We start from the raw sequence: 26,455 nt of genomic DNA, 5'->3' as shown, positions 1-26,455 counted from the left end.
CCCAGATTGCGCCACTGCCCTCCAGCTTGGGCGACAGAGCGAGACTCCGTCTCAAAATATAATAATAATTCATCATATTTTTGTGATGACCAATTACTAGCCAAGCAAAAGAAATGGAGATTAATGGAGTTTTACTGTAAGAAAGAAAAAGTATGCGTAACAAGATAACTAATGATTCAAAGAAAATGTCAGATTTGCTAGCCCTTGTGCTCTGTAATGTGCTGTTAAAAGGAACATGCTAAAAAAGATAATTACACGCTTTAGTTCAGTACAAAACACCTTAGGGAGAGAGTTAAAGAGAGCTAAAAATTCAGTAAAGGCCACACAAGTTAAACAAGGCACTCCTGTGACAAATGGCATGTAATGCTGGTAAGATTAATGGCAAAATCACACATTTCTCAACCAATCAGAGGCTGTAATATAAAGAAGCAAAAAAAAAAAATAAGGCTCAACAATTCCTACTTGCATCTCTACCTTAAAATAAAAAAATTTAAATTCAGTGACAGATTTTCATCATTCCGGGAGAATATTTATTAGTGCATCAGGAAAGAAGCGATATAGAAAAGTACATACAGGCCAGACAGGGTGGCTCGCACCTGTAATCCCAGCACTTTGGGAGGCCGAGGCAGGTGGATCACTTGAGGTCAGGAGTTGGAGACCACCCGGGCTAACATGGTGAAACTCTGTCTCTACTAAAAATACAAAAATTAGCTGGGTGTGGAGGCGCAGGCCTGTAGTCCCAGCTAGTGGGACGCCGAGGCAGGAGAACTGCTTGATCCTGGGAGACAAAGGTTGCAGTGAGCTGAGATCGCACCACTGCACTCCAGCTTGCGCATCTGAGCAAACCACTATCTCGGGAAAAAAAAAAAGAAAAAAAAGAAAAGTACATACAAAAATGTTTAGCTCTCACATGGTCATTATTCTCCAGGGTGCTGACTTGGATTACAAGAAGGGCTGACTTCAGAACTGATGTTACTGCTTCAAGCTCAGCCTTGCTACGGCCAGTGTAACAGAAACTCCATCGTGAGTAACAGAGGATCAAAGAGATCCTTCTATAAACTTCACTTTATAATAGTGCTCAGGTTAAAGATATTTTTGAAGTTTATAATTTATAACTTCAAAGGGAGGACTGCTGCTAAATTTGCTTTGTACATTATCAATTTCATACTTTTTTAAATGTGAAGAACTGCTTTGGTTATGAGATAATTACAAATTTAGAACTGTCTGATGGGGAACAAGGGCATCAATTCTAACACTTGCCAGTCTATACTAAATATATAACCAGAACCGAGTAAGTAAATTCTCACTAAATACAAGCGGTATTTAATAAATCTAAAGTTGATTTGGGCTGGTTTCCTTATTTATAAAAGTAAAAGCAAAATTCAAATGAATTTTAAGAAATTATGTTCAAAATGCTCTGTTTTCAGATACAAGTACCACTTTAAAAAGGCATATGGTGATTGATGTTGCACAGACTGTATACACTATAAATAACTGGACTGTATACTGTAAAAGGGTGAGTTTTATGGTATGTGAATTATATCTCAGTATAGCTATAGTAAAATTAAAACGGCCTTTTTCCCCCTGGCTTTGATATTAGCTTGGAGAGAAAGTAATTGTAGTTTTTGTCTAACAACAAAATTCTCAATTACTTTTGCACCACCCTAATAAAATTTTAAACATTCAGTTCCTCGACAAGTCTTGATATTTAAGATCTTTCTGTTTCTCAAACAATAGTCCTGATGTTGAACAACATTTGTTCTCTTTGGATTTAACAGAAACATTTTTGGTTCAGATGCACACATAACACCAGCCATTGGAATGATGGCTTCTTACAACTGTCGATATTGCTTACAGTGACATAAACTCGAAGTGGGCAGTATCATCTATGAAGAGCACCAATTTGGCTTTTAAAATAACTTCTTTTTTGCTATATAATTCACATATAATTACATAACACCTATTTTTTTTTTTTTTTGAGACGGAGTTTCACTCTTGTTACCCAGGCTGGAGTGCAATGGCGCGATCTTGGCTCACCGCAACCTCCGCCTCCTGGGTTCAGGCAATTCTCCTGCCTCAGCCTCCCGAGTAGCTGGGATTACAGGCACGCGCCACCATGCCCAGCTAATTTTTTGTATTTTAGTAGAGACGGGGTTTCACCATGTTGACCAGGTTGGTCTCGATCTCTCGACCTCGTGATCCACCCGCCTCGGCCTCCCAAAGTGCTGGGATTACAGGCTTGAGCCACCGCGCCCGGCCCATAACACCTATTTTTAAACAATGTTCAAAATTATAATTATGGTTTACATAAACTCTGGATCTATTTTCAAAGTAAAATTGATATTAGGGCTATCATATATATGCTAATATAGAGCCTATATTTTGTATAGGCAAAATGACAAACCAGAAGTATCCTACAAAAAGCCTTAAGACATTCTGTGTCTTTTGTCTAATACTGAAAAAAAAATACAAAAAAACAAATTGAAGTGAAATTGTGGAACAGAGACCAAATTATGAAAATAAAGCATAAGTCTTCAAAAATGCATTTCCTGTCATGTCTGATATTAAGTAATTTACAAAAAAATGCCAAATTGTAGCCAAAAGATGTCCATAATATATTTAGCTCTACAGAGAAAAACAAATGTAATCACTGCCACATCGTAAAAATGATTTTACATTATAAAAGAATGATTAAATATAAATAGGAATACACAGGTACACTAGTTTAATTAATATTACTGAAGGGTACTGAATTCTCTGAGTTATGAAACTATGAGGCAACAGTGATTATAGTGTAATAATGGTGGTAGCACTAAGTTAAAAATAATTTCAGAGCATGTATTAAGTTTATAATTTCACCCACATAAGAAACAACATAATATGTGAAAATAAAAGGACTGCCTAGAAAAACAATGTACTCAATCAAAAGACATAACATAAAAAGAATCTGGGGAACAGGCCTGAGTGTCTGAGAAACGACCCTGGAAATGGAGGAAGTTAACTGAAATTGGCTGGCTGAGTACTAGATTACATTTTGTAAGACTGTATTTGTATTATGCAAAATCTGAGCATTCCTTAAAGCAATGCTAATGCTAATGTCACAGATACTTTGCAAATATGGAAATGTAGAAGAGAAGACCCTAAACATACATAGGACCAAATGTCACAAAGGATAGTATAAAGAGAGTGCCCAGTTTAAGAGTTTAAGGAGAAAAACACTGTACTGGAATGAAGCTACTTCTATCTGACGATCCTCTGCTACAGTGTAGCACAGGGAACTGATCATTTTTAACCTTTTTATCTGTGGCAACTCTAAGAAAAAAAAATATTTTTTTGAGATGGAGTCTCACACTCTGTTGCCAGGCTACACGGCAATGGTGTGATCTCGGCTCACTGCAAGCTCCGACTCCTTGGTTCAAGGGACTCTCCTGCCTCAGCCTCCCAAATAGCTGGGATTACAGGCACGTGCCACCACATCCAGCTAATTTTTGTATTTTTAGTAGAGACAGGGTTTCACCATGTTGGCCACAATGGTCTTGATTCCCTGACCTCATGATCCGCCTGCCTCGGCCTCCCAAAGTGCTGGGATTACAGGCGTAAGCCACCACACCTGGCAGAAAAAATATTTTAAAACTCTACCATTTAAGTGGTTATACTGAACTGTTTAATTTAACATAGAATTCTTATATCTAATAAAAAATGGAAGGGAACTGAAAGCTGGTCTAGATGGAAACTGTCTATCACATGGCTTATTCAACCTTTCCTTCTAAGCTCAGACCCATATACAGAAGAATCTTAACATTCTGATAAAAAAGAAAAGCCAGTATGGTGAGAAGCAAGCAAGCACAACTCAGATCTAGAACAAAAGAGGGAACATTTGACCCAATGTCCAGCTTCACAACCCCGACCTGTCTCACATCTCTTGGGAATGCTGCCCTCCCTCTTTTTCTCATATTAGCATCTGAAGACCAGAAGTAGGGAAAGAGACAAGGAGGGAAAGAGAATATGAACACATATGCTGGAGCTTCTCCCAAGCAGAGGCAGGATCTAGTACAATCTAGGCTTCAGCGTTAGAAAGCAGAATTGAGAGAGAGGGAAGCCATATGCTGTTTGTCCTGTGGTCCAGGGAAAACGTCCATGCCCTTGATCCAGGAGTGTGTATGTAACAGCAGGAGGAGGAAGAAAGAAAAGAGATATGAAAAGAACCAGGAAGAGCTGAACTCAGAAAGCAATCTCTTCCTCTTGGAGGTGGGGAAGACATACTATGACTGCTCTTGCTATTATTCCTCTCTGAGATGTCCAACAGCAAATATTCTATTTGTTTCGGACACAATAAAAAGAAAACATGCCAAGAAATCAGGAAAAATTAAAGGAAAGAAGTTGACAAAAACAAAGAAATAATAAACAGATCCCAACTGATGAAAATCTAAACCAGATTTTATCTTCTACATTACATGCTGTGATTTAATACAGAAATTACTGCATTCTCAGCCAGTCAACAGGTGAAATAGAGAATAATCCCTTTTCAAATCATATAAAAAAGAAAAGCTTATCTTCAGAATATTTTAGGGAATAACAAAATATTTTGGAAGAACGTAAGCCATTTTTTTCTTTTTCCCTCTATAATCTTTCATCTTACAACTGTTAGGCCCACTTCAACTATATGCCACTATGACAGTATTCTAGTATCCAAGATAACGATCACAAGTCACCCTGCAAACCAGGAGGCAGGACTGCTTCGGCAGTTCAACCCTCAGGCACTGAACAGCTACTTTGTGCCAGGTACCATTCTAGGTAGAAACAGTCCATTTTACAAAAATAAGCCTTTTTACCCTAAATAAAATATAGTATTCAGGTACTTGATCTCATTTATAAATTAGCTCAATTTGAAGATCACAGTTGATTCCAGTACTTATTAGTATCAGAAATACCTCTATACCTCCACTTCCTCATCTGAAAAAAAGGATAACGTTCTCTCTCTTTACACCGTTATTTATGAGGGTTAAGTAAAATATGTAAAACTGATGCATAAACTATTAAGGCTACTTTAAAAATACAAGACATGTAACAAGAAATGGAGTGTAAAAGGGAGGTAAAGAGAATAACTAATTTGAAAAAAGACAGGGCAAGGTTAGCAGATAAATCATGGCATTTTGCTTTCTAGGAAACCATGACTTAACTACACATCACTGTCCATCAACTAAAAGTAAACTAGCTATTCAAGAGACACAAAGGTATTTCTGGCCCTAACACCCGAAAGAGATTTCTACCGTAGGCCCCAGGCATAAAGAAGACAATGAGACAACGCGTAACATAAAGCAATGTTCTCAACAACACGCATACTCTAAGCACAATGTGTTTCGCTAACTAGAGTTAAAATACTGGAATAAATCTGAGCCCCAAGTAAGCAGAACTTACCATAGCTCTCTCTGACTTAATCAAAGGTCTGACACGGCAAATTACTGGCCTCTTGGTAACCTTTACTGATACTGCAAAGTATGACCCAACCTTTTCTGAATCAGCCTACTAGAATATATATAAATTCATGAGCCAAGCCCTGTTGCATAAGATTTTGGAGTATCTACATTAAATCTTCATATTTCTTCTCTATCACTTAGATTTGTTCTCTATCACTTACAAGGTGGTACAGGTTGGTTAGTTTATTTTCTATTTTATTTACTTTTGAGACGGGGTCTTGTTCTGTCACCCAGGCTGGAGTGCAGTGGTGCAATCATGGCTTTGACTTTAAGTCAAGTCAGCCTTGACTTCTGGGGCTCAAAAGATTCTCCCACCTTAGCCTCCTGAGTGGCTGAGACCACAAGCACATGCCACTATGCCCAGCTAAGTTTTTACAAATTTTTTTTTTAGACACGAGCTATCCCTATATTACCCAGGCTGGTCTCAAACTCCTGGGCTCCAGGGATCCTCCCACCTCAGCCTCCCACAATGCTGGGATTACAGGGGTAAGCCACCGCGTCCAGCCAGGTTGGCTAGTTTATATAGTTTTGATTTAAACTAAAAAGACCTAATCGAATTTATTCATACTGATTTATTTTGAACAAACAAAAACAGTACTGCATAGGCACAATGTTTCTAGCCTTTTTTGAGTAGTATAATTGTTCATCTAGTGATGGTGCATGAAAGTAAATACACCAGGCCAGGCATGGTGGTTCACGCCTGTACTCCCAGCACTGTGGGAGGCCAAGGTGGGCAGATCACAAGGTCAGGAGTCGGAAACCAGCCCAGCTAACATGAATCCCCGTCTCTACTAAAGATAGAAAAAATTAGCCGGGCATGGTGGCACACATCTATAATCCCAGCTACTTGGGAAGCTAAGGTAGAATTGTTTGAAGCCAGGAGGCGGAGGTTGCAGTGAGCTGAGATCAGATTGTGCCACTGCACTCCAGCCTGGGTGACAGGGCAAAACTCCATCTCAAAAAAAAAAAAAGTATATATACCAAAAAAAGAAGAGAGAGAGAGAGAGAGAAAGAGAGAGAGAGAGAGAGAGAGAGAGAGAGAGAGAGAGAGAGTGTGTGCATACATATATATAAATAACACACTTTTTGCTTTTAAAACCCATATGTTTGTGTGTCTGTGTGTGTATACAGATACATAAATAACACGATTTTTGCTTTTAAAACCCGTATGTGTGTGTGTGTATACATATATATAAATAACACACTTTTTGCTTTTAAAACCCATAAGTAGTATTGCTCTTTTGTTAGTTATGTTCTTTACCTCCACTATTCTGCCACACAGACAAATAAATGATATATCCTTAGCATCTGTCTTGAAAACGTTAATTTTATTAGGTAAATGAACTGAAGACTGTTAAAGAATCAAATTTCTAGAAATTAATATTTTTAGACCTATTCAGTCAAATTCACAGAATTCATAGCAATGGTTTATATATAAACAAGAGGCCACCTGGGTTCAAAATAATTGAATCTCACGGTAAATGCATACTCACTTTCGCTGTAGCAGAAGGCAATAATCAACTATGACAGGCACCATATCCTGCAGAGGAACCATAAAGAAAGCATCAGCCCCACAACCCTGGCCAATGGCTCACTGATAATGACAGCAGTCTGCTTAAGACGCTATTAGATTGTCAGGAGGGTAGAATTTCATATCATGCTTTTGGTAAGCAATTTGGCATTATGCGACAAAGTCGGAAAAACAAAACATTTTGACCTAGTAATTCAATTTCTGGAAGTGTACCCTAAATGTGTTTAAAAATAAACATTCCTTTAATGCATTAAGGTGTTCACTGCATCTTTATAACAGAGGGAGCAGAAGAAGGAGGGGAAGGGAAATGGGAAAGAAAAAAATGAATTAAATTCAACAACATGGGAAAATATTAAGTAAATTTTGTTATTTAAAATACTAGATATATCTTACAAGCTTATAGTTTACAGTATCATTAAAACAAATACTAGGTGAAAATACGTTATTTGTCTCACAGATTTGTAAAGAAAACTTGCAAAGAAAAAAGAAAAGCAGAATAGATCAAATTGATAATGGGATCCAGCTGGTCCTGCTGGTGGCTCAGGTGATTAAGGTTACCCATATTTTGTCACAATCCTCCAAACTTGCTATTTTAACATTGATTTAACTTCTCAGTTTCATAATATTTTTATTGCTTTAAATTCATCATGTACAGACTCATATCAAGTAAAGGGCAACCCATGATTTTGGCCCTTTTCAAAGGAAAGAGTCTGCAGGAAACACAGTAGCTTATTATGTATGACTCGAAACTGTCAAGCAAGCAAGCATCAAACTTCAGCAGCAGCATTTCCTTTTCTGCTGGCTACAGGGAAATGGTTTCCTTTTAAAAACCCTGGAAGGGTTATGTTCTAGGCAGAAATCTCATCACGAGGGAGAAGGCACTATGGGAAAAGAGCTCTACAAACTAACACCCGTCTGATAAAAAGGTCAAAACTAAGGAACTCTTATTATTCGAGAGGTGACTAAAGAAGGACCTACAGTCCTGAAGGGATTATAGGGCTACCCCGACCCATCCTACTTCCTTTAATTTTGAATATGACTCATGACTACATTTAGATTTGATTCTTCAAAAACAGGAAGGAAAATTCTAGATTTGGAAAGTGTTCGAGCTGTATCAAATCTCAACCCTGAATGAGAATACAGTGGGCTAGGTAACAGGGAGTTGGCGGCAGGAGGACTTCCCTAGAAATGCTAGAGAAAATAAACATCCTTTAAAATAGACAGCTGAGCTCCTAAGCCAGTAAGGGCAATACCCAGGTCTAAAGTAAAAAGGGAACTGAAAACCAAAACAGGAAGTTCCAAGCTGTTATTGATCTTATCCCGCAGGTTTGCTGGTCACAGAAGAGCTTGGGTTTTGATGCCAGAAAGCAGCTGAGGCCTTAAACCCTTTTAAACAAAGGGAACTGAAGCAGAGGACCTTCCTAAAACTGGGATTCTTAAAAAGCTGCACCCTCAAGGAAAGGAAATTAGAAAAAAAAAAAAATCTGCCTGTTGAGATAGGAGATGACAAGGAAGTCAGTCTGTCTCAGCTGGGGCTCAGAGACGGCAAATTTATACTCACCAAGAATCTGTAACAAAGACCCTGTCTACGGCAGAGCTGGGATTTGAATTTGTTCCATCTCCTTAGCATAGGAACAACTGAGCCAAGAGGGTCACATAAAAAGTGATCCTGAAAAAGGACATTCCTCAGAGACATGAAAGAAACAAGTTCAAACACTCCCCAGAGATCGCCCCAAACACAGGTAAAATAGCTACCGATAAAGTTCTATTAAAGATGTGCTCAAAATAAAAAATTTGAAAACGCCTCGTTAAACAATGCACCATACAGGAAAGTCCGCAGGAACTACGAAGGGCAGTGGTATACCCCAAAACTTCAAATTATGTCATTATCAGGTAGAAGCTATTTTTTAGGTATATGTAAAATAATAAAGGGCATAAAATAAGGAATGAAGTGCCAGTACTAAGTACTCTGGATAGACGATAGAGTTTAATGGTGTGAAATCATGATTCTTACTTAGATCACTATGGTGACTGCATGGTAGGAGCATCCGAAAAACCAGCCTGGAAATGAAGGCTGTTACAGTCATCAAAGAAAAACGATGATGGACTACACGAGGGTAGTGACAGCAGGTATAAAGACAGCGGACAGAATTATTTATAACGGCAGGGTGTGTTAACGCCGATCACGGTTTGGAAGGCATTGAGAGAAGTCTGTAGGTTTCTGTTTTAAGTGATGGTTGAATGAAGAGGTCACAAAATGAGATAAGCAATGTGGGAGGAGGTGTTAGAAGGAAGAAGCTAAGTACAACCTGGTGCATAGCAGATTTGAGGAACGCCTTTACTTTGATGTTGAATAACAAGAAATTGAGTATAGTAATCTGAGCAATGATTTAGTTCTTCCTTCTTGAAAGCCTATATCATGTAGATATCTGTGACTGTGTGCCCTTCTGATTTTAAACCTCAGTGACTTTTCCTGAATCCGTCTGTTTCTGTCTTCCGACCATTTCATAAATGTCGGTCTTCCTAAAGATTCAGTCCATTGTCGACTGCTTTCATCTCTATTGTCCTCGGACAATTTTATTTCTATTTATTGCTTCCTCTGATAACTCAGAAATCTTAAATTCTAACCTAGATATTTCAGACTGACCACGCGTGGTGGCTCACGCCTGTAATCCCAGCACCTTGGGAGTCCAAGGTGGCCAGATCACTTGAGGTCAGGAGTTTGAGACCAGCCTGACCAACATGGAGAAACCCTCTATCTACTAAAAATACAAAATTAGCCAGTCATGGTGGTGCATGCCTGTAATCCCAGCTACTCGGGAGACTGAGGCAGGAGAATCACTTGAACCTCAGAGGCAGACGTTGCAGTGAGCCAAGATTGCGCCACTGCATTTCAGCCTGGGCAACGAGAGCAAAACACCATCTCAAAAAAGAAAAAAAATTCACAATTACATAAAAGGAATTATACTTCATGACCAAAGTGAAGTTTATTCCAGGATGCAAGACTGGTTCGATATTCAAAGACCAGTTATAATGTACCATATCAATAGCCTAAAGAAAAAAAATCACATGATCACGTCAATTACATTAAAAAAGCATCTGACAAAATCCGGTATCCATTCATGAAAACCCTCTTAGAAAAACCGTAATAGAGGGGGAACTTCCTCAACCTGATAAACAGTGACTACAAAAAACCTACAGCTAATATTATACTTCATGATGAAAATGTGAGTGTTTTTACCTTAAGACTGGGAACAAAGCAAGGATGTCTGCTCTTGCCTCTATTCAATGCAATGCTAAGGTTTTAGCTCCTGCAACAGGCAAGCAAAGGAAAAAAGAGCACACGGGTTGGGAAGGAGAAAATAAAATTGTCTCTGCTGGCAGATGACATGATTGTCCACATAGAATATCCCAAGGAACCTACAAAAAGCCTTCCAGAATAAATGAGTTCTGCAAGATTGCAGAATGTAAGATAAAGATTCTATATGCCATTACTGAACATATAAATCCAAAATTAGAATTTCAGTACCATTTATAACTGCTAAAAAAAAAGAGAGAGAAACATTCGGTGTAAATCTAAAAAACCATGTGTAGCACCTGCATACTAAAAACTACAAAAAAATGAAATAAATGGAAAAACTAGGAGACTCAGCACAGTAAAAGTATCAATTCTCCTCAAACTGATATGTTTAATGTAATTTATATCAAAATTGCCACAAGATTTTGTGTAGATATAGACAAGATTATTTCAAAATTTATATGGAGAGGCAAAGAAATTAGAATAGTTGAAACAATTTCCATAGAGGAGGAGCAATCAGTCTACCCAATTTCAAGACAATTTCCATAGAGAAGGAGGAATCAGTCCACCCAATTTCAAGACTTACGCAGCTACAGTTATCAAGACTATGTGGTACTGGCAGTGGGATGGGCGCAGAGATCAGTGGAACAAAACAGAGAATGTAGAAAGCCCTGCGGATTTCTGACAAAGCTGGTAAAGCAACTGAGTGGAGGAAAGAAGGAAAGATTGCCTTTTCAACAATCTTTCCTAAAACTGAGATTCTTAAAAAGCTGCATCCTCAGTGAAAGGAAATTAGAAAAAATATACAGAGATATCCATACACACACAAAAAGGAACTTCAACCTCAGTCTCATAGCTTACGTCAAAATTAACTCAAAATGGATCACACATTTAAGTGACACAAAAAACTAAAAACCTTCCAGAAAAAAAAAATAAGAGAAAATCTTCAGGATCTCAGGCTAGGCAACAGTTTCTGAGACTTGATTTCAAAAGCACAATCTATACAAGGAAAAGTTGATAAATCGGACTTCATCAAAATTAAAACCTTTGCTTTGCAAAAGATCCTGTTAAGAGGATAAACAGAAAGCTAAGAACTAGGACAACTATGTCCAATAAAGGACTAGTGCCTTTAATATGTTAAAACTCCCAAAATTCAACAGTGTAATGAGAAACAATACAGCTAGAAGAGAGGCAAAATCCATGCAGAAGCATTTCAGAAAAGAAGATATACATGTGGCACCAGTTACGGTGGCTCACACTTGTAATCCCAGAACTTTGGGAGGCTGACGCAGGCAGATCACCTGAGGTCAGAAGTTTGACACCAGCCTGACCAACATGGAGATACCCCATCTCTCCTAATAATACAAAAAATTAGCTAGGTGTGGTGGCGCATGCCGGTAATCCCAGCTAACTTGGGAGGCTGAGGCAGAAGAATCCTTGAATCCAGGAGGTGGAGGTTGCAGTGAGCCAAGATCACACCATTGCACTCCAGCCTGGGCAACAAGAGCTAAACTCTATCTAAAAAAAATTTAAAAAGATATACATGTGGCAAATAAGCACGTGAAATATAGCTATAAAAGGGTAAAATGAGGAATCCACGTGGTGATGAAAATGTTCTGTATCTTCACTTTATCAACATCAATATCCTGGTTATGTGACTGAACTATAGTTTTACAAAATAGTCTCTTATTGGGGAAAACTGGTTTCAGGGTATGGGATCTCTTTGCATTATTTCTTGCAACTGAATATGAATCTACAAATATCACAAAATTACCAATTTAATTTAAAAAAGAAAACAAAATACACATAATCCTTATGTATGCCACTAACTGTTCCTAACTCACTTAATTAAGGCAAAACCGTCCAAATTAACACTTTCAATCTGGCTTCTTAAACCAGGTCTTTATCAATTTTGAACATTTAAAACCATAAGTAAAACAGTGTATTAGTTAAAGCCAAATCTATTTCCATTATTATAAGCTTTCCTTCCCAGAATCAGATTACAGAGACACAAACTATATTGTCCAGTGGGTAATCCCTGATGGCAATCTCTTGGATGCCTGAAAATGAGCTAAGTGGGATCAGTAGCTCTCTATCTCCCCACTGACAAGGGCTACACAGACTCAACTTCCTACAGAATCTTCACAGAGTGGCCTTGATCCACAGAGCTGGCAGCTGGTAGCTGGCATTTCCAGGACTAGTATACAACCAACCACCTTGAGTAGCTGGTGCCCAAGCTCAGATAGTATCCCTCTAAACTCATATGGAAGGCTCCTCTCATGAGAGCCCTGAAAGAAAGCAGAAGCAAAGCCCTCAGTCCATCACCCAGACCCAGTCTACATATGCCTTTCTACGGGATGCTGAGAGATCAAGGGCTTTCGAGATAGACACTGTGAGCAATGCCTGCTTTAAGAATATTAAGAATAGGGCCGGGCGCGGTGGCTCACACCTATAATCCCAGCACTTTGGGAGGCCGATGCGGGTCGATCACGAGGTCAAGAGATCGAGACCATCCTGGTCAACATGGTGAAACGCCATCTCTATTGAAAATACAAAATATTGGCTGGGCACAGTGGCACATGCCTGTAATCCCAGCTACTCAGGAGGCTGAGGCAGGAGAATTGCCTGAACCCAGGAGGTGGAGGTTGTGGTGAGCCAAGATCGCGCCATTGCACTCCAGCCTGGGTAACAAGAGCAAAACTGTCTGGGAAAAAAAAAAAAAAGAATATTAAGAATATTCCACTCAGTCTCAAAAGCTTGCAGGATGCAAGAAATCACTGAAGTTGGGATCTCCAAAATCTAAAAAAGGAAAACAAGTAACTATTTCTCTAATCTCTTGTTCAGTATATGACCCTAAAATTGGCCAAAAAAGATTGCTTCTCTTGTCCACCATTCACGTATAATTAAGGTTTATTAAAGAAGGCAATGTGGGTATGCAAATAAAAAACTGAGCTGCCAGATAACCTGAATTTAAGCCTGTCAGTGGTCTGAGTGGCTGAACAGGTCATATGATTGCACTGTGACTATCTTACCATCTGTGAAGTAAAGATATAATCTCTGGTTTTCCCTATGTCGTGGGATGCTTTGAAAAGAAATAACAGATGCAGATTCCTTTGCTTTTTGGAGCGATGGTACTAATTCTCTTAATTTATATTCTAAAATTCTACCAGATAATGAAAACTTCATTGTGTGAAAAAAAAAGGTTCAAAATTATATATACATATATATGTACACACACACACACACCCCAAAACAGACCAACATATCTATCTACACACACACATACACATACAAATAAATCTCCATGGGCTATCAGAGCTAGGCGGCTGGTATTCCCATGACTGGTGTACAAACATCCCAAGCAGTAATACAGATGATCTCTCTGTATGGATATGCGTGTATGTATTTTTCTTGTCTTTTCTCATGTATGATGGTAAAATAATCTAGGAAAGACTGACTCCTCAGAAGCAGCACTTTAATTAAGCCTCAGGGATAGGGCAGTGTGCTAGTTTTCCTTTCCTCAAATCTTCTCAGAGGAAGCATGGCCTAGATAAGGAAAGTTTCCACTGCCTCTCTCTGTGTTCAGCTTTTAGTCACTGTCCACTCTTTGACATTACCTCTTAATGCAAAAATATATGCTTACAGTTGCTATAAAAATAGCCTTGAATTATCGACCCTTATAGAAATGTTACATGAAGCTGGGAGGAAAGCTTAGTAATGATTAACATAAGGCTTCATTAAGATTTTTTAAGCCGCGCATGGTGGTTCACATCTGAAATCCTAGCACTTTGGGAGGCCGAGGTGGGTGAATCACCCAAGGTCAGGAGCTCGAGACCAGCCTGGCCAACACGGCTAAACCCCGCCTCTACTAAAAGTACAAAAATTAGCCAGACATGGTGACAGGCACCTGTAATCCCAGCTACTCAGGAGGCTGAGGCAGGAGAATAGCTTGAACATGGGAGGCCAAGGTTGTGGTGAGCCGAGATCATGCCACTGCACTCCAGCCTGGGTGACAAGAGCAAGACTCTTGTCTCAAAAAAAAAAAAAAAAGATCTGCCGGGCACAGTGGCTCCTGCCTATAATCCCAGCATTTTGGGAGGCCGAGGCGAGTGGATCACGAGGTCAGGAGTTTGAGAGCAGCCTGGCCAACATAGTGAAACCCCATCAACGTAGTGAAAAATTAGCAGAGTACGGTGGCAGGCACCTGTAATCCCAGTTACTTGGAAGGCTAAGGCAGGAGAATCACTCAAACCCAGGAGGCCGAAGTTGCAGTGAGCCGAGATCACACTACTACACTCCAGCCCAGTCAAGAGTTCGAGATTCTGTCTCCAAAAAAAAAAAAAACTTTTAAAATTTTATTTTTCAAATCCTTTAAGCTTGATTCACATTACATCATTAAAATGTTTCATATTTATACTTCTACCTTGTTTCAAAAACAAATAAATACATATATATTAAGTGTAGCAAAACGAAATCACTCAAAATACGGCTTCCAGTTAACTGATTAGTTTCTTAGTTTGGAAACACTGCTGGCAACTCAAATCATTCAGTCATTCAGGTTTGTTTGCCATGGTTATGCTAAAATTCATTTGTATTTTCTTTTTCAAACATTTCGGTATCTTCCAAAAACTTGTAAATTACTGAGTCCTCTCTAGTTCAAAGTGAGTTACATAACAGCACATTGGTCTGAGATTATGGAAGAATGAACTGTGGGATGAAACATAGTACAGTACAGGGTCGGGGCTCCTGAGCCAGACAGCGGGTGTATATATATCTATAGTGGTTCTAGTTACTGATTCAATGATACTGAGCAAGTTCCTCAACCTCTTGTGTGTGTATTTACTCTGTGAAATGGAGGTAAGTGGTAACTGCTCCTCAAGTATGTTACGAGGACTAAATAAGACAGCCATCAGGCACATAGCACACAACGGCATGAGCCGTGATTACGGCATACGTGTTGCAAATCCTAAGTTCTACATTTGGTTCTTAGTTCAAACCTCTTAGAGTTAGATTAAAAACATACCTTCAAGGAAAGCACTGTATACAACGTAAATTCATATATTTTTTAAAAATTCCCTCAACAACTATCTATCAACAACACTAAACCAGATGCTGGGAATATGGCAATGACAAAAATCAGACATGCTCCTAAACTTACACAGGTCCCTAAATATACATAGGCCAGCTGCAGAAGACTGACACTGAATGAATAACTTCAGTGCATAGTATTTTAGAAAGAAATGGATCCAAGTTAATCTGGGGGACAGTTACACTGAGACCTGAAAATAAGCAGGAGCTAGTTGAGCTACAAAGAAATGAGATAGGACTTTTTATACAGAGAGAACAATGTGGACAAAGACTCTGGGTTAAGAGAGAACAGGGGCGTTAAGAAGCTGAAAAGAACTCTAGTACAATAGGAATATAGAGAGTTAGAGGCAGTTAGGCAAGCACAGACCACACAGGGCCTTGGAAAATGATAGGGAAGAATCTTGGGGGGAAGATGGCACTGTAGGAGCAACTCAAGATTGCAGCTCTCAGTGAAGGCACAGAGGGTGAGTGCATGCCGCATTTCCAGACAGATCTTTGTTGCCCACAGAACGGGGAAATTCCCCGGTGTAGGAGAGACATGGGATGCCAGTGCAGCTGTTTCGGCTGGCATGGCTGTTTCGGCTGGTGCGGCCATTTCGGCCGGCGCTGCAGCGCAGCAGCACTCCGCACAAAACGCACTGGTCTGGGTGCCCTGTTAAACCAGCAATTTGAGATTTGGGAGGGCATATTAGCATATTCATCTGATTAAATGGGACTTGGACAGTGAGCCAGGCCAGGAGATTCCTGGGAAGCGACGTTTGAGCCAGCACAGTGGGTTGCTGCATGGAAAATCACACAGATCCTGGTGCCCTATCAGCAGGTGACTGAAACACCTGGGAGAGAGTCAACCGTTCAACTTAAAAAAAAAAAAAAGGGGGGGGCTCTGAGGCAGGGAGCCAGGTGATCAGGCTCAGGGGGTCCCACCCCCACAGGGACAAACAAAACGGCAATTCGAAACGCTTGGGGTTGAGAGTTTCACAGTGGGCACAGCTGAACCCAGGATGGTGCAGCTCGGTGGGGGAGGGGCATCCGCCATTACTGAGGCATTCTGCCACTACTGAGGTACCCTCCCATTGCTGACACAGCCTGCCATTGCCGAGGCAACCCGCCATAACAGAGAGAGTCCGCCAATACAGAGGCGGGCCACCATCACCACAGCAGTTCTAACCACACCCATATAAACAGGACTACAGGGAATTACACTCAGCAGCAGGGCGGAGCCCACAACAACAGGGCGGACCCCACGGCAGCAGGGCGGAGCCTCGGCAGGCAAATAGTGACTAGACTGCCTCCTAGCAGGGCAGGACAGTGCAACGGATACTCATAAATAAAGCCCTAACTCCCCGAGACAGAGTATCAGAGGGAAAAAGGGGGTTTTATGAGTTCTGCTGCAGCAGACTTAAACGCACCTGCCTAGCAGGCCTGAATGAACAATGGAGCTCACAGCTCAGCACTTGAGCTCCTATAAAGTACAGACTGTCTCCTCAAGCAGCTCCCTGAACCCCATATATCCAAAGAGTCACCTCAAAAAGAACTGAGCAGACTGACATTTGGCAGGCATCAGTCTGGGACAAAGATAGCAGCAGAAGAAACTGGTAGCATCCCTCACTGTTCCGCAGCTGCTACAGGCAGGGCCTGGAGTGCACCTCAGCAGTCTTACAGCTGAGGGGCTAGACTGTTGGAAGGAAAACTAAGAAACAGAAATACTTCATCATCAATAAACTGGGCAACCACTCAGAGACACAATCGAAAAATCAGCAACTACTCAGACGACAGGTGAATAAATCCACAAAGATGGGGAAAAACCAGCACAAAAAGGAGGAAAACACCCAAAACCAGAACACCTCGCCTCCTACAAAGGACAAAAACTCCTCACCAGCAAGGGAACAAAGCTGGACGGAGAATGAGTGTGACGAAACGATGGAATCAGACTTCAGAAGGTGGATAATGAGAAACTTCCGTGAGCTAAAAGAACATGTTCTAAATCAATGCAAAGAAACGAAGACCCTTGAAAAAGGATTTGAAAAAAGATTTGAGAAAATAATAACAAGAATGGACAACTTAGAGAGGAATATGAATGAATTGAAGAAGCTGAAAAACACAACACGACAACTTCGCGAAGCATGCACAAGTTTCAACAGCCAAATTGACCAAGCGGAAGAAAGGATATCAGAAGTCGAAGATCAACTCAATGAAATAAAATGAGAAGCCAAGATTAGAGAAAATAGCACAAAAAGGAATGAACAAAGTCTCCAAGAAATGTGGGACTGAATCTACATTTGATAGGTGTACCAGAATGTGATGAAGAGAATGAATCCAAGCTGAAAATACTCTTCAGGTTATTATCCAGGAAAATTTCCCTAACCTAGCAAGGCAGGCCAATATCCAAGTCCAGGAAATACAGAGACCACCACAAAGATATTCAGCAAAAAGAGCAACCCCAAGGCACATAATCATCAGATTCACCAGGGTTGAAATGAAGGAGAAAATGCTAAGGGCAGCCAGAGAGAAAGGTCGGGTCACCCACAAAGGGAAGCCCATCAGACTCACAGCAGATCTCTCGGCAGAAACTCTACAAGCCAGAAGAGAGTGGGGGCCAATATTCAACATCCTTAAAGAAAAGAACTTTCAACGCAGAATTTCATATCCAGCCAAACTGAGCTTCATAAGTGAAGGAAAAATAAAATCTTTTGCAAACAAGCAAGTACTCAGAGATTTTGTCACCACCAGGCCTGCTTTACAAGAAATCCTGAAAGAGGCACTACCCATAGAAAGGAACGATCGGTACCAGCCATTCCGAAAACATACCAAATGCTAAAGAGCATCAACAAAATGAAGACTCTGCATCAACTAATGGGCAAAACAGTCAGCTAGCATCAAAATGGCAGTATCAAATTCACACATAACAATATTAACCCTAAATGTAAATGGGCTAAATGCACCAATCAAAAGACATAGACTGGCAAATTGGATAAAAAGCCAAAACCCATCAGTGTGCTGTATCCAGGAAACCCATCTCACATGCAAGGACACAAAGGCTCAAAATAAAGGGATGGAGGAAGAGTTACCAAGCAAATGGAGAGCAAAAAAAAGCAGGAGTTGCAATTCTCGTCTCTGTTAAAATAGGCTTTAAAGCAACTAAGATCAAAAGAGACAAAGAAGGCCATTACATAATGGTAAAAGGATCGATACAACAAGAAGAGCTAATGATCCTAAATATATATGGACCCAATACAGGAGCATCCAGATATATAAGGCAAGTTCTTAATGACTTGCAAAGAGACTTAGACTCCCACACAATAATAGTGGGAGACTTTAACACTCCACTGTCAATATTAGACAGATCAACCAGACAGAAATTAACAAGGATATCCAGAGCTTGAACTCAGACCTGGAACAAGCAAACCTGATGGACATTTACAGAACTCTCCACCCCAAGTCCACAGAATATACATTCTTCTCAGCACCACATCACACCTACTCTAAAATTGACCACATAATTGGAAGTAAAGTACTGCTCAACAAATGCAAAACAACAGAAATCATAACAGTCTCTCAGACCATAGTGCAATCAAGTTAGAACTCAGAATTCAGAAACTAACTCAGAACCGCACAGCTTCATGGAAACTGAACAACTGGTTCTTGAACGTTGATTGGATAAACAATGAAATGAAGGCAGAAATAAAGAATTTCTTCGAAACCAACAAGAACGAAGACACAACATACCAGATTCTCTGGGAGACATTTAAAGCAGTCTCCAGAGGAAAATATATAGCAATAAGTGCCCATATGAGAAGAGTGGAGAGATCCAAAATTGACACCCTATCCTCAAAATTGAAAGAGCTAGAGGAGCAAGATCAAAAAAACTCAAAACCTAGCAGAAGACAAGAAATAACTAAGATCAGAGCTGAACTGAAGGAGATAGAGACACAAAAAACCCTCCAAAAAATCAATAAATCTAAGAGCTGGTTTTTTGAAAAGATCAACAAAATAGACCACTAGCCAGACTGATAAAAAACAAAAGAGAGAACAACCAAATAGATGCAATAAAAAACAATAAAGGGGAAATCATCACAGATTCCACAGAAATTCAAACCATCATCAGATAATATTACAAACAACTCTATGCACATAAATTAGTAAACCTGGAAGAAATGAATAAATTCCTGGACACGTGTGTCCTTCCAAGTCTAAACCAGGAGGAAGCCAAAACTATGAATAGACCAATAACAAGGTCTGAAGTCGAGGCAGCAATTAAGAGCCAACCACACAAAAAAAGCCCAGGTCCAGATGGGTTCACAGCCAAATTCTACCAGACACACAAAGAGGAGCTGGTACCATTCCTTCTGAAACTATTCCAAATAATCCAAAAAGAGGGAATCCTTCCCAAATCATTTTATAGACCAACATCATCCTGATACCAAAACCCGGCAGAGACTCAACAAGAAAAGAAATCTTCAGGCCAATATCCATGATGATCATAGATGCAAAAATATTCAATAAAATATTGGCAAGCCGACTGCAACAGCACATCAAAAAACTTATCCATCATGATCAAGTAGGAATCATCCCGTGGATGCAAGGCTGGTTCAACATACGCAAGTCTATCAACGTAATTCACCACATAAACAGAACCAAAAACAAAAACCACATGATTATCTCAATTGACGCAGAGAAGGCCTTTGACAAAATTCCACAGCCCTTTATGCTAAAAACCCTCAATAAACTCGGTATTGATGGAACGTATCTCAAAATAATAAAAGCTATTTATGAAAACCAACAGCCAATATCATCCTGAATGGGTAAAAACTGGAAGCATTCCCTTTGAAATCCGGCACTAGACAAGGATGCCCTCTCTCACCACTCCTATTCAATGTAGTACTGGAAGTTCTAGCCAGAGCAATCAGGCAAGAAAAACAAATAAAGGGTATTCAAATAGGAAAGGAGGAAGCCAAATTGTCTCTATTTGCATACAACATGATAGTATATCTAGAAAACCCCATCGCCTCAGCCCAAAAACTCCTGAAACTGATAAGCAACTTCAGCAAAGTCTCAGGATATAAAATCAATGTGCAAAAATCACAAGCATTCCTATACACCAATAACAGACTTAAAGAGAGCCAAATCAAGAACGAACTGCCATTCACAATTGCTACAAAATGAATAAAATACCTTGGAATACAACTAACAAGGAACGTAAGGGACCTCTTCAAGGAGAACTACAAACCACTGCTCAAAGAAATCAGAGAGGACACAAACAGATGGAGAAACATTCCATGTTCATGGTTAGGAAGAATCAATGTCGTGAAAATGGCCATACTGCCAAAAGTAATTTACAGGATCAACGCTATCCCCATCAAGCTACCATTGACTTTCTTCACAGAACTGGAAAAAACCACCTTGAACTTCATATGGAACCAAAAGAGAGCCCGCATAGCTAAGTCAATTCTAAGCAAAAAGAAAACAGCGGGAGGCATCACACTACCAGACTTCAAACTATACTACAAGGCTACAGTAATCAAAACAGCATGGTACTGGTACCAAAACAGAGATATAGACCAATGGAACAGAACAGAGGCATCGGAGTCAACACAGCATATCTACAACCATACAATCTTTAATAAACCTGACAAAAACAAGCAATGGGGAAAGGAGTCCCTGTTTAATAAATGGTGTTGGGAAAACTGGCTAGCCATGTGCAGAAAGCAGAAACTGGACCCCTTCCTGACACCTTACACTAAAATTAACTCCAGATGGATTAAAGACTTAAACATAAGACCTGGCACCATAAAAACCCTAGAAAAAAATCTAGGCAAAACCATTCAGGACATAGGAGTAGGCAAGGACTTCATGACCAAAACACCAAAAGCCAAAATAGACAAATGGGACCTAATCAAACTCCACAGCTCCTGCACAGCAAAAGAAACAGTCACTAGAGTGAATCGGCAACCAACAGAATGGGAAAAAATCTTTGCAGTCTACGCATCTGACAAAGGGCCGATATCCAGAATTTACTAAGAACTCAAACAGATTTACAGGAAAAAAACAAACAAGCCCATTCAAAAATGGGCAAAGGATATGAACAGACACTTTACAAAAGAAGACATACATGAGGCCAACAAACATATGAAAAAATGCTCAGCATCACTGGTCATTAGAGAGAGGCAAATAAAAACCACATTGAGATACCATCTCGTGCCAGTTAGAATGGCGATCATTAAAAAATCTGGAGACAACAGATGCTGGAGAGGATGTGGAGAAAAAGGAACACTTTTACACTGTTGGTGGAAGTGTAAATTAGTTCAACCATTGTGGAAGACAGTGTGGCGATTCTTCAAGGACCTAGAAATAGAAATTCCATTTGACCCAGCAATCCCATTACTGGGTATATAGCCAAAGGAATATAAATCGTTCTACTCTAAGGACACATGCACACAAATGTTCATTGCAGCACTGTTTACAATAGCAAAGACCTGGAACCAACCCAAATGCCCATCGATGATAGACTGGACTGGGAAAATCTGGCACATGTACACCATGTAATATTATGCAGACATCAAAAACGGTGAGTTCGTGTCCTTTGTAGGGGCATGGATGAACCTGGAGAACATCATTCTCAGCAAACTGACACAAGAACAGAAAATGAAATACCGCATGTTCTCACTCATAGGCAGGTGATGAACAATGAGAACACATGGACACAGGGAGGGGAGCACTACACACTGGGGTCTATTGGGGGGAATAGGGGAGGGACAGCAGGGGGGTAGCTGGGGAGGGATAGCATGGGGAGAAATGCCAAATGTGGGTGAAGGGGAGGAAGGCAGCAAAACACACTGCCACGTGTGTACCTATGCAACTATCTTGCATGTTCTGCACATGTACCCCAAAACCTAAAATGCAATAAAAAGAAAAAAATTAAAAATAAAAAAAAGAAAATGATAGAGAATTTAGTCTCCACCTCAGAAACAATAGGAAGTCCTTAAAGTATTTTAAAATTAGGAATGCATCAGGCTGGGCATGGTGGCTCATGCCTGCAATCCCAACAATTTGGGAGGCAGAGGCAGGGGGATCACCTGAGATCAGGGGTTCAAGATCAGCTTGGCCAATATGGTGAAACCCCATCTCTACTAAAAATGGAAAAATTAGCCTAGTGTGATGGCACACACCTGTAATCCCATCTACTTGGGAGGCTGAGGCAGGAGAATCGCTGGAACCCAGAAGGCAGAGATTGCAGTGACCCTAGATGGTGCCACTGCACTCCAGCCTGGGTGATAGAGCAAGACTCCATCTCAGAGAAAAGACACATATATATTAGGGAAGCATCGTATCCAGATTTGATATACATTTCTCTCTGGCTGCTGTGTAGAAAATGGAATGAAGTACAGTAACAATGTGTACAAGGAGATCAATTTGGAGAACTCTGTAATATACCAAGAAGGAGTTGATGGGCACTTAGCCTAGGATAGTGGCAGAACTAACAAACAGATTAGAGAAACAGTTGGGAGGCAGAAAAGACAGGAACAAGTAAAAGACAAGAATCACTCAGTTTGCTTCAGGTGCATGGTGGACCCACTCACTAACACAGGAATCCTCAGAAAAGGCTTTGTGAGGAAACAGTCATTGAGTCTGAGGTGCCTACAAAACATCCCAGCAGAAATGTACTTGGGCAACTCAGTAAAGAGATCTCAGAGTTCAGAAGAGCAATCTAAGTTGTGAACACTGGTTAGTCACGTGCCTGTATCACCCAGGTAACAGAATATACAGCAGTGGTTCTTAAACTTTACTGTGCTTAAGAGACATCTTGAGAGCTGACTACAATCCTGGTCACCAACCCCAGAGCCTGGGAAATAAGAAAAGGTATTTTGAACAAATATCGTCAAATGATTTTGAGATAAATGGTACACAGGCATCTTGAGAAACATTGATATAAAAACACAAGAGAAGGGTATTGTGAAGAATCCTAACATTTCTCAGTTAGTAAAAGAAAAGTAAGAAGAATAAACAAAGAAAATCAATAAGCAGTCAGAGAGGTAGGGAAAAAACTGGAATGCGTGATATCAGGGACGCCAAAAAGGAACACTGTTTCAGGAAGTCTTCAGGTGTTGGATGCTGCTGAGGACCAGTAAGATGAGAAATACAAGGGTCCACAGAATCCATAGATGTGGAAAGGTTAAGGGATGAGAAGGAGGAAAGGAAATGCAGACAACCTTTTTTTTTTCGACAGGGTCTTGCTCTATCTATCACCTAGGCTGGAGTACAGTGGTGTGATCTTGGCTCACTGCAGCCTCGACCTCCCAGACTCAAGCAAACCTCCCACCTCAGCCTCCAGAGTAGCTGGGACTACAGCTGTGCACAACCACTACTGGCTAATTTTTGTATTTTTAAATTTTTTTTGTAGAGACAGGGTTTCACTATGTTTCCAAGGCGGTCTCAAACTCCTGAGCTCAAGCGATCCACCTGCTTCTGCCTCCCAAAGTGAAGAATCCTAACATTTCTTGGTTTCCATTTCTGGCGTTATAGGCGTGAGCTATCATCCCTGGCCAGAGACAATTCTTGTGAGACTTCTGGCTCTATAAAGGGTGGGTGAAGAAGAAAGCACAAGATATTAGAGACAGCGTGGAGCAAAAAAGGAATTTGTTTGCTGCGTGACTTGGTTTTATGATGGGAAATACTTGAACATAGATAAATGCATATAAGGAAGGCCAGAAGAAAAGGCAAGTCACAAGACGTATGAAGAAGAAAACACTTTAACTCCTTTTTATCCTGCTGTAAGTTTTGATACAAATAAATTATAAATACAGGTCGAAATATTTTCTTAGATAAATAAAAGCCACAAGCTGTTCAAAACGTTACAAGATCCAAAAGTTACCTTCTATAACTACGACAGGACAAATACTGACTGATCCTCGGAGAAAAGCAAAAAAACTAGTGAAGGCACCTCACCAAGGGTAAAGATTCAAACTGAGGCAGCAGGCAGGAGGCGCCACCTGCTGGTAAAACAAATTCTCAGTATTCCGACTGTGACAGAAATCCGTCTTAGCAGGAATTTCAGCTAACTGGAGTCTCTACTGGAGGTTACTTATGTCTCCCATAAAAGCTACTTGAGAATCTGAGTTCCGCCCACTGAGTAAAAAAAGTATTTTAGAAACACTTCTATCAGTTGGTCACCCTGCCTTTGTTTGAATGTATTCCACAGTAAGAGGTGCATCCTATTTGCTGTGCTTTTGCAGCAGCTGGTACTGGTTCCTTTCTGTTTCGTGTTTCTTTCAGGAGCTCTTGTACGCACCCCTGCAACAACCCTGCATGACCTGCACATGGATCCCAGAACCTAAGGTGAAATCAATTCAATAAAGAGATGCATCTTATTATCTTAAATTTAAAATGTTTAAAATGACCTACTGGTACATCATGAGTAGGTCATTTTAAACTGAAACGCATCTTCTCCCAATTTCTACTCACCTATATACTAGGCCTTCCCTCTGCAGCAATATGGCTAATCCCACAGGACATCCCGCCACCACCTCTAGGCAGGCATGTCTCCACTTGCTTTCTCCTCAGATTAAACAACTCTATTTTTTTTAACTGTTGTTTCTAAAACCTTCCACCATCTCAGTTGTGGGATGTGGCTGAGTTTATCAGCAGCCCACAAAATGCCTTAGCGGTTTTACTTCAAACAGGCCGAGTAGTATGAGCACTTTCCTTTATCCGGGCCTTAACACTATTGGCTCATAGCAAGTTTGTGGTCAACGAAAATCCTGTCCAGCTAGATCTTCCCAATCCAGTACTCACATAATTTGATAATATGAATCTAATGAATCTAAGTCTTGATGTTAATCTTCATTAAATTTCATCTCAAGATGATTCTGATTGCACTTTCTTGTCAAGATCACTTTGAACCTTGATTCTTGGCGCTACCTAGATTTGACAGGCCAGTTGTTAAATCTTCATCCAAATTAACATAAACATTTGGGTGTGAGAGTCCTGGGCCGGTCACGGTGGCTCACGCCTGTAATCCCAGCACTTTGGGAGGCCGAGGCGGGTAGATCACAAGGTCAGAAGTTAGAGACCAGTCTGGCCAACATAGTGAAATCTGGTCCCTATAAAAATACAAAAAAATTAGCTGGGCATGGTGGCGCATGCCTGTAATCCCAGCTACTCAGAAGGCTGAGGCAGGAGAATTGCCTGAACCCAGGAGGCCGAGGTTGCGGTGAGCCGAGATCGAGCCATTACACTCCAGCCTGGGTAACAAGAGCAAAACTACGTCTCAAAACAAAACAAAACAAAACAAAAAATTTGCTGAGTGTGGTGGTATGCACCTGTAATCCCAGCTATTGGGAGGCTGAGGAGGAGAATAACATGAAGCCAGGAGGCAGAAGTTGCAGTGAGCCAAGATCATGCCATTGCATTCCAGGCTGGGTAACAAGAGCAAAACTTCGTCTAAATATATATATATATATACATATATATATACATATATATGTATATACATATATATATACATATATATGTATATATATATGTATATACATATATATATATATATATATATAAAGTACAGAAGTCATACTCTGTATATTTTTCATTATTATGATTGTTAAAGTATAATTTTTCTCTCAAGGGTCTATCTCTTCTACTTCCCCAACCATTAGTAAAAATTGAATCCAGAGTAATACTTCCCTCCAGTGTTTCCTTTAGCTCCTCTGAGACTAAATCACTGATATATCAAACATGTTATCAGATACGCTTACCGACAGAATGAAACCTCTAACAGGTAGCTAGATGGCTACCGAGCACGTGACTACTAACGTCGTTTCTCTGCATGTTCTGCAATCTGCATCAGAACCACCATCTACAGTTCTCGTCATCTGAGATTCTTCCCTATTTCTCCATCAGAACATCACCTTCGTTCCTTTCAGCTTTTAGAAAGAAGCTCTCTACCACGTTTTTCCCCAATACGGTGGTTTCTATATTCTCCACACACAGGCACACACTCGTTCCCTTCACTCCTCCTAGCTTTTTCTACTAGATAATCTTTTTCAACAAAGTGTACCTTCCGATGGC

The 26,455-nt window shown here is 40.3% G+C and overlaps 1 protein-coding gene across 7 annotated transcripts in view; it reads right to left on the bottom strand.

Moving 5' to 3' along the window:
* VPS8 (VPS8 subunit of CORVET complex) overlaps positions 1-26,455 on the bottom strand; it is a 258,139-nt gene that overhangs the window by 167,411 nt on the left and 64,273 nt on the right. For all 7 annotated transcript variants that reach the window (XM_035275299.3, XM_054246193.2, XM_078350390.1 and 4 more), the window contains one exon: positions 6,971-7,017. In XM_035275299.3, the coding sequence (XP_035131190.1) occupies positions 6,971-7,017 (47 nt within the window). The remainder of the gene's footprint in view (positions 1-6,970; positions 7,018-26,455) is intronic.

This window comes from Callithrix jacchus, chromosome 15, assembly GCF_049354715.1.
Source record: "Callithrix jacchus isolate 240 chromosome 15, calJac240_pri, whole genome shotgun sequence".
Classification (NCBI taxonomy): Eukaryota; Metazoa; Chordata; class Mammalia; order Primates; family Cebidae; genus Callithrix; species Callithrix jacchus.
Note: the sequence above shows the minus strand (reverse complement) of the source record. Positions and strands in the feature narration are given on the sequence as shown.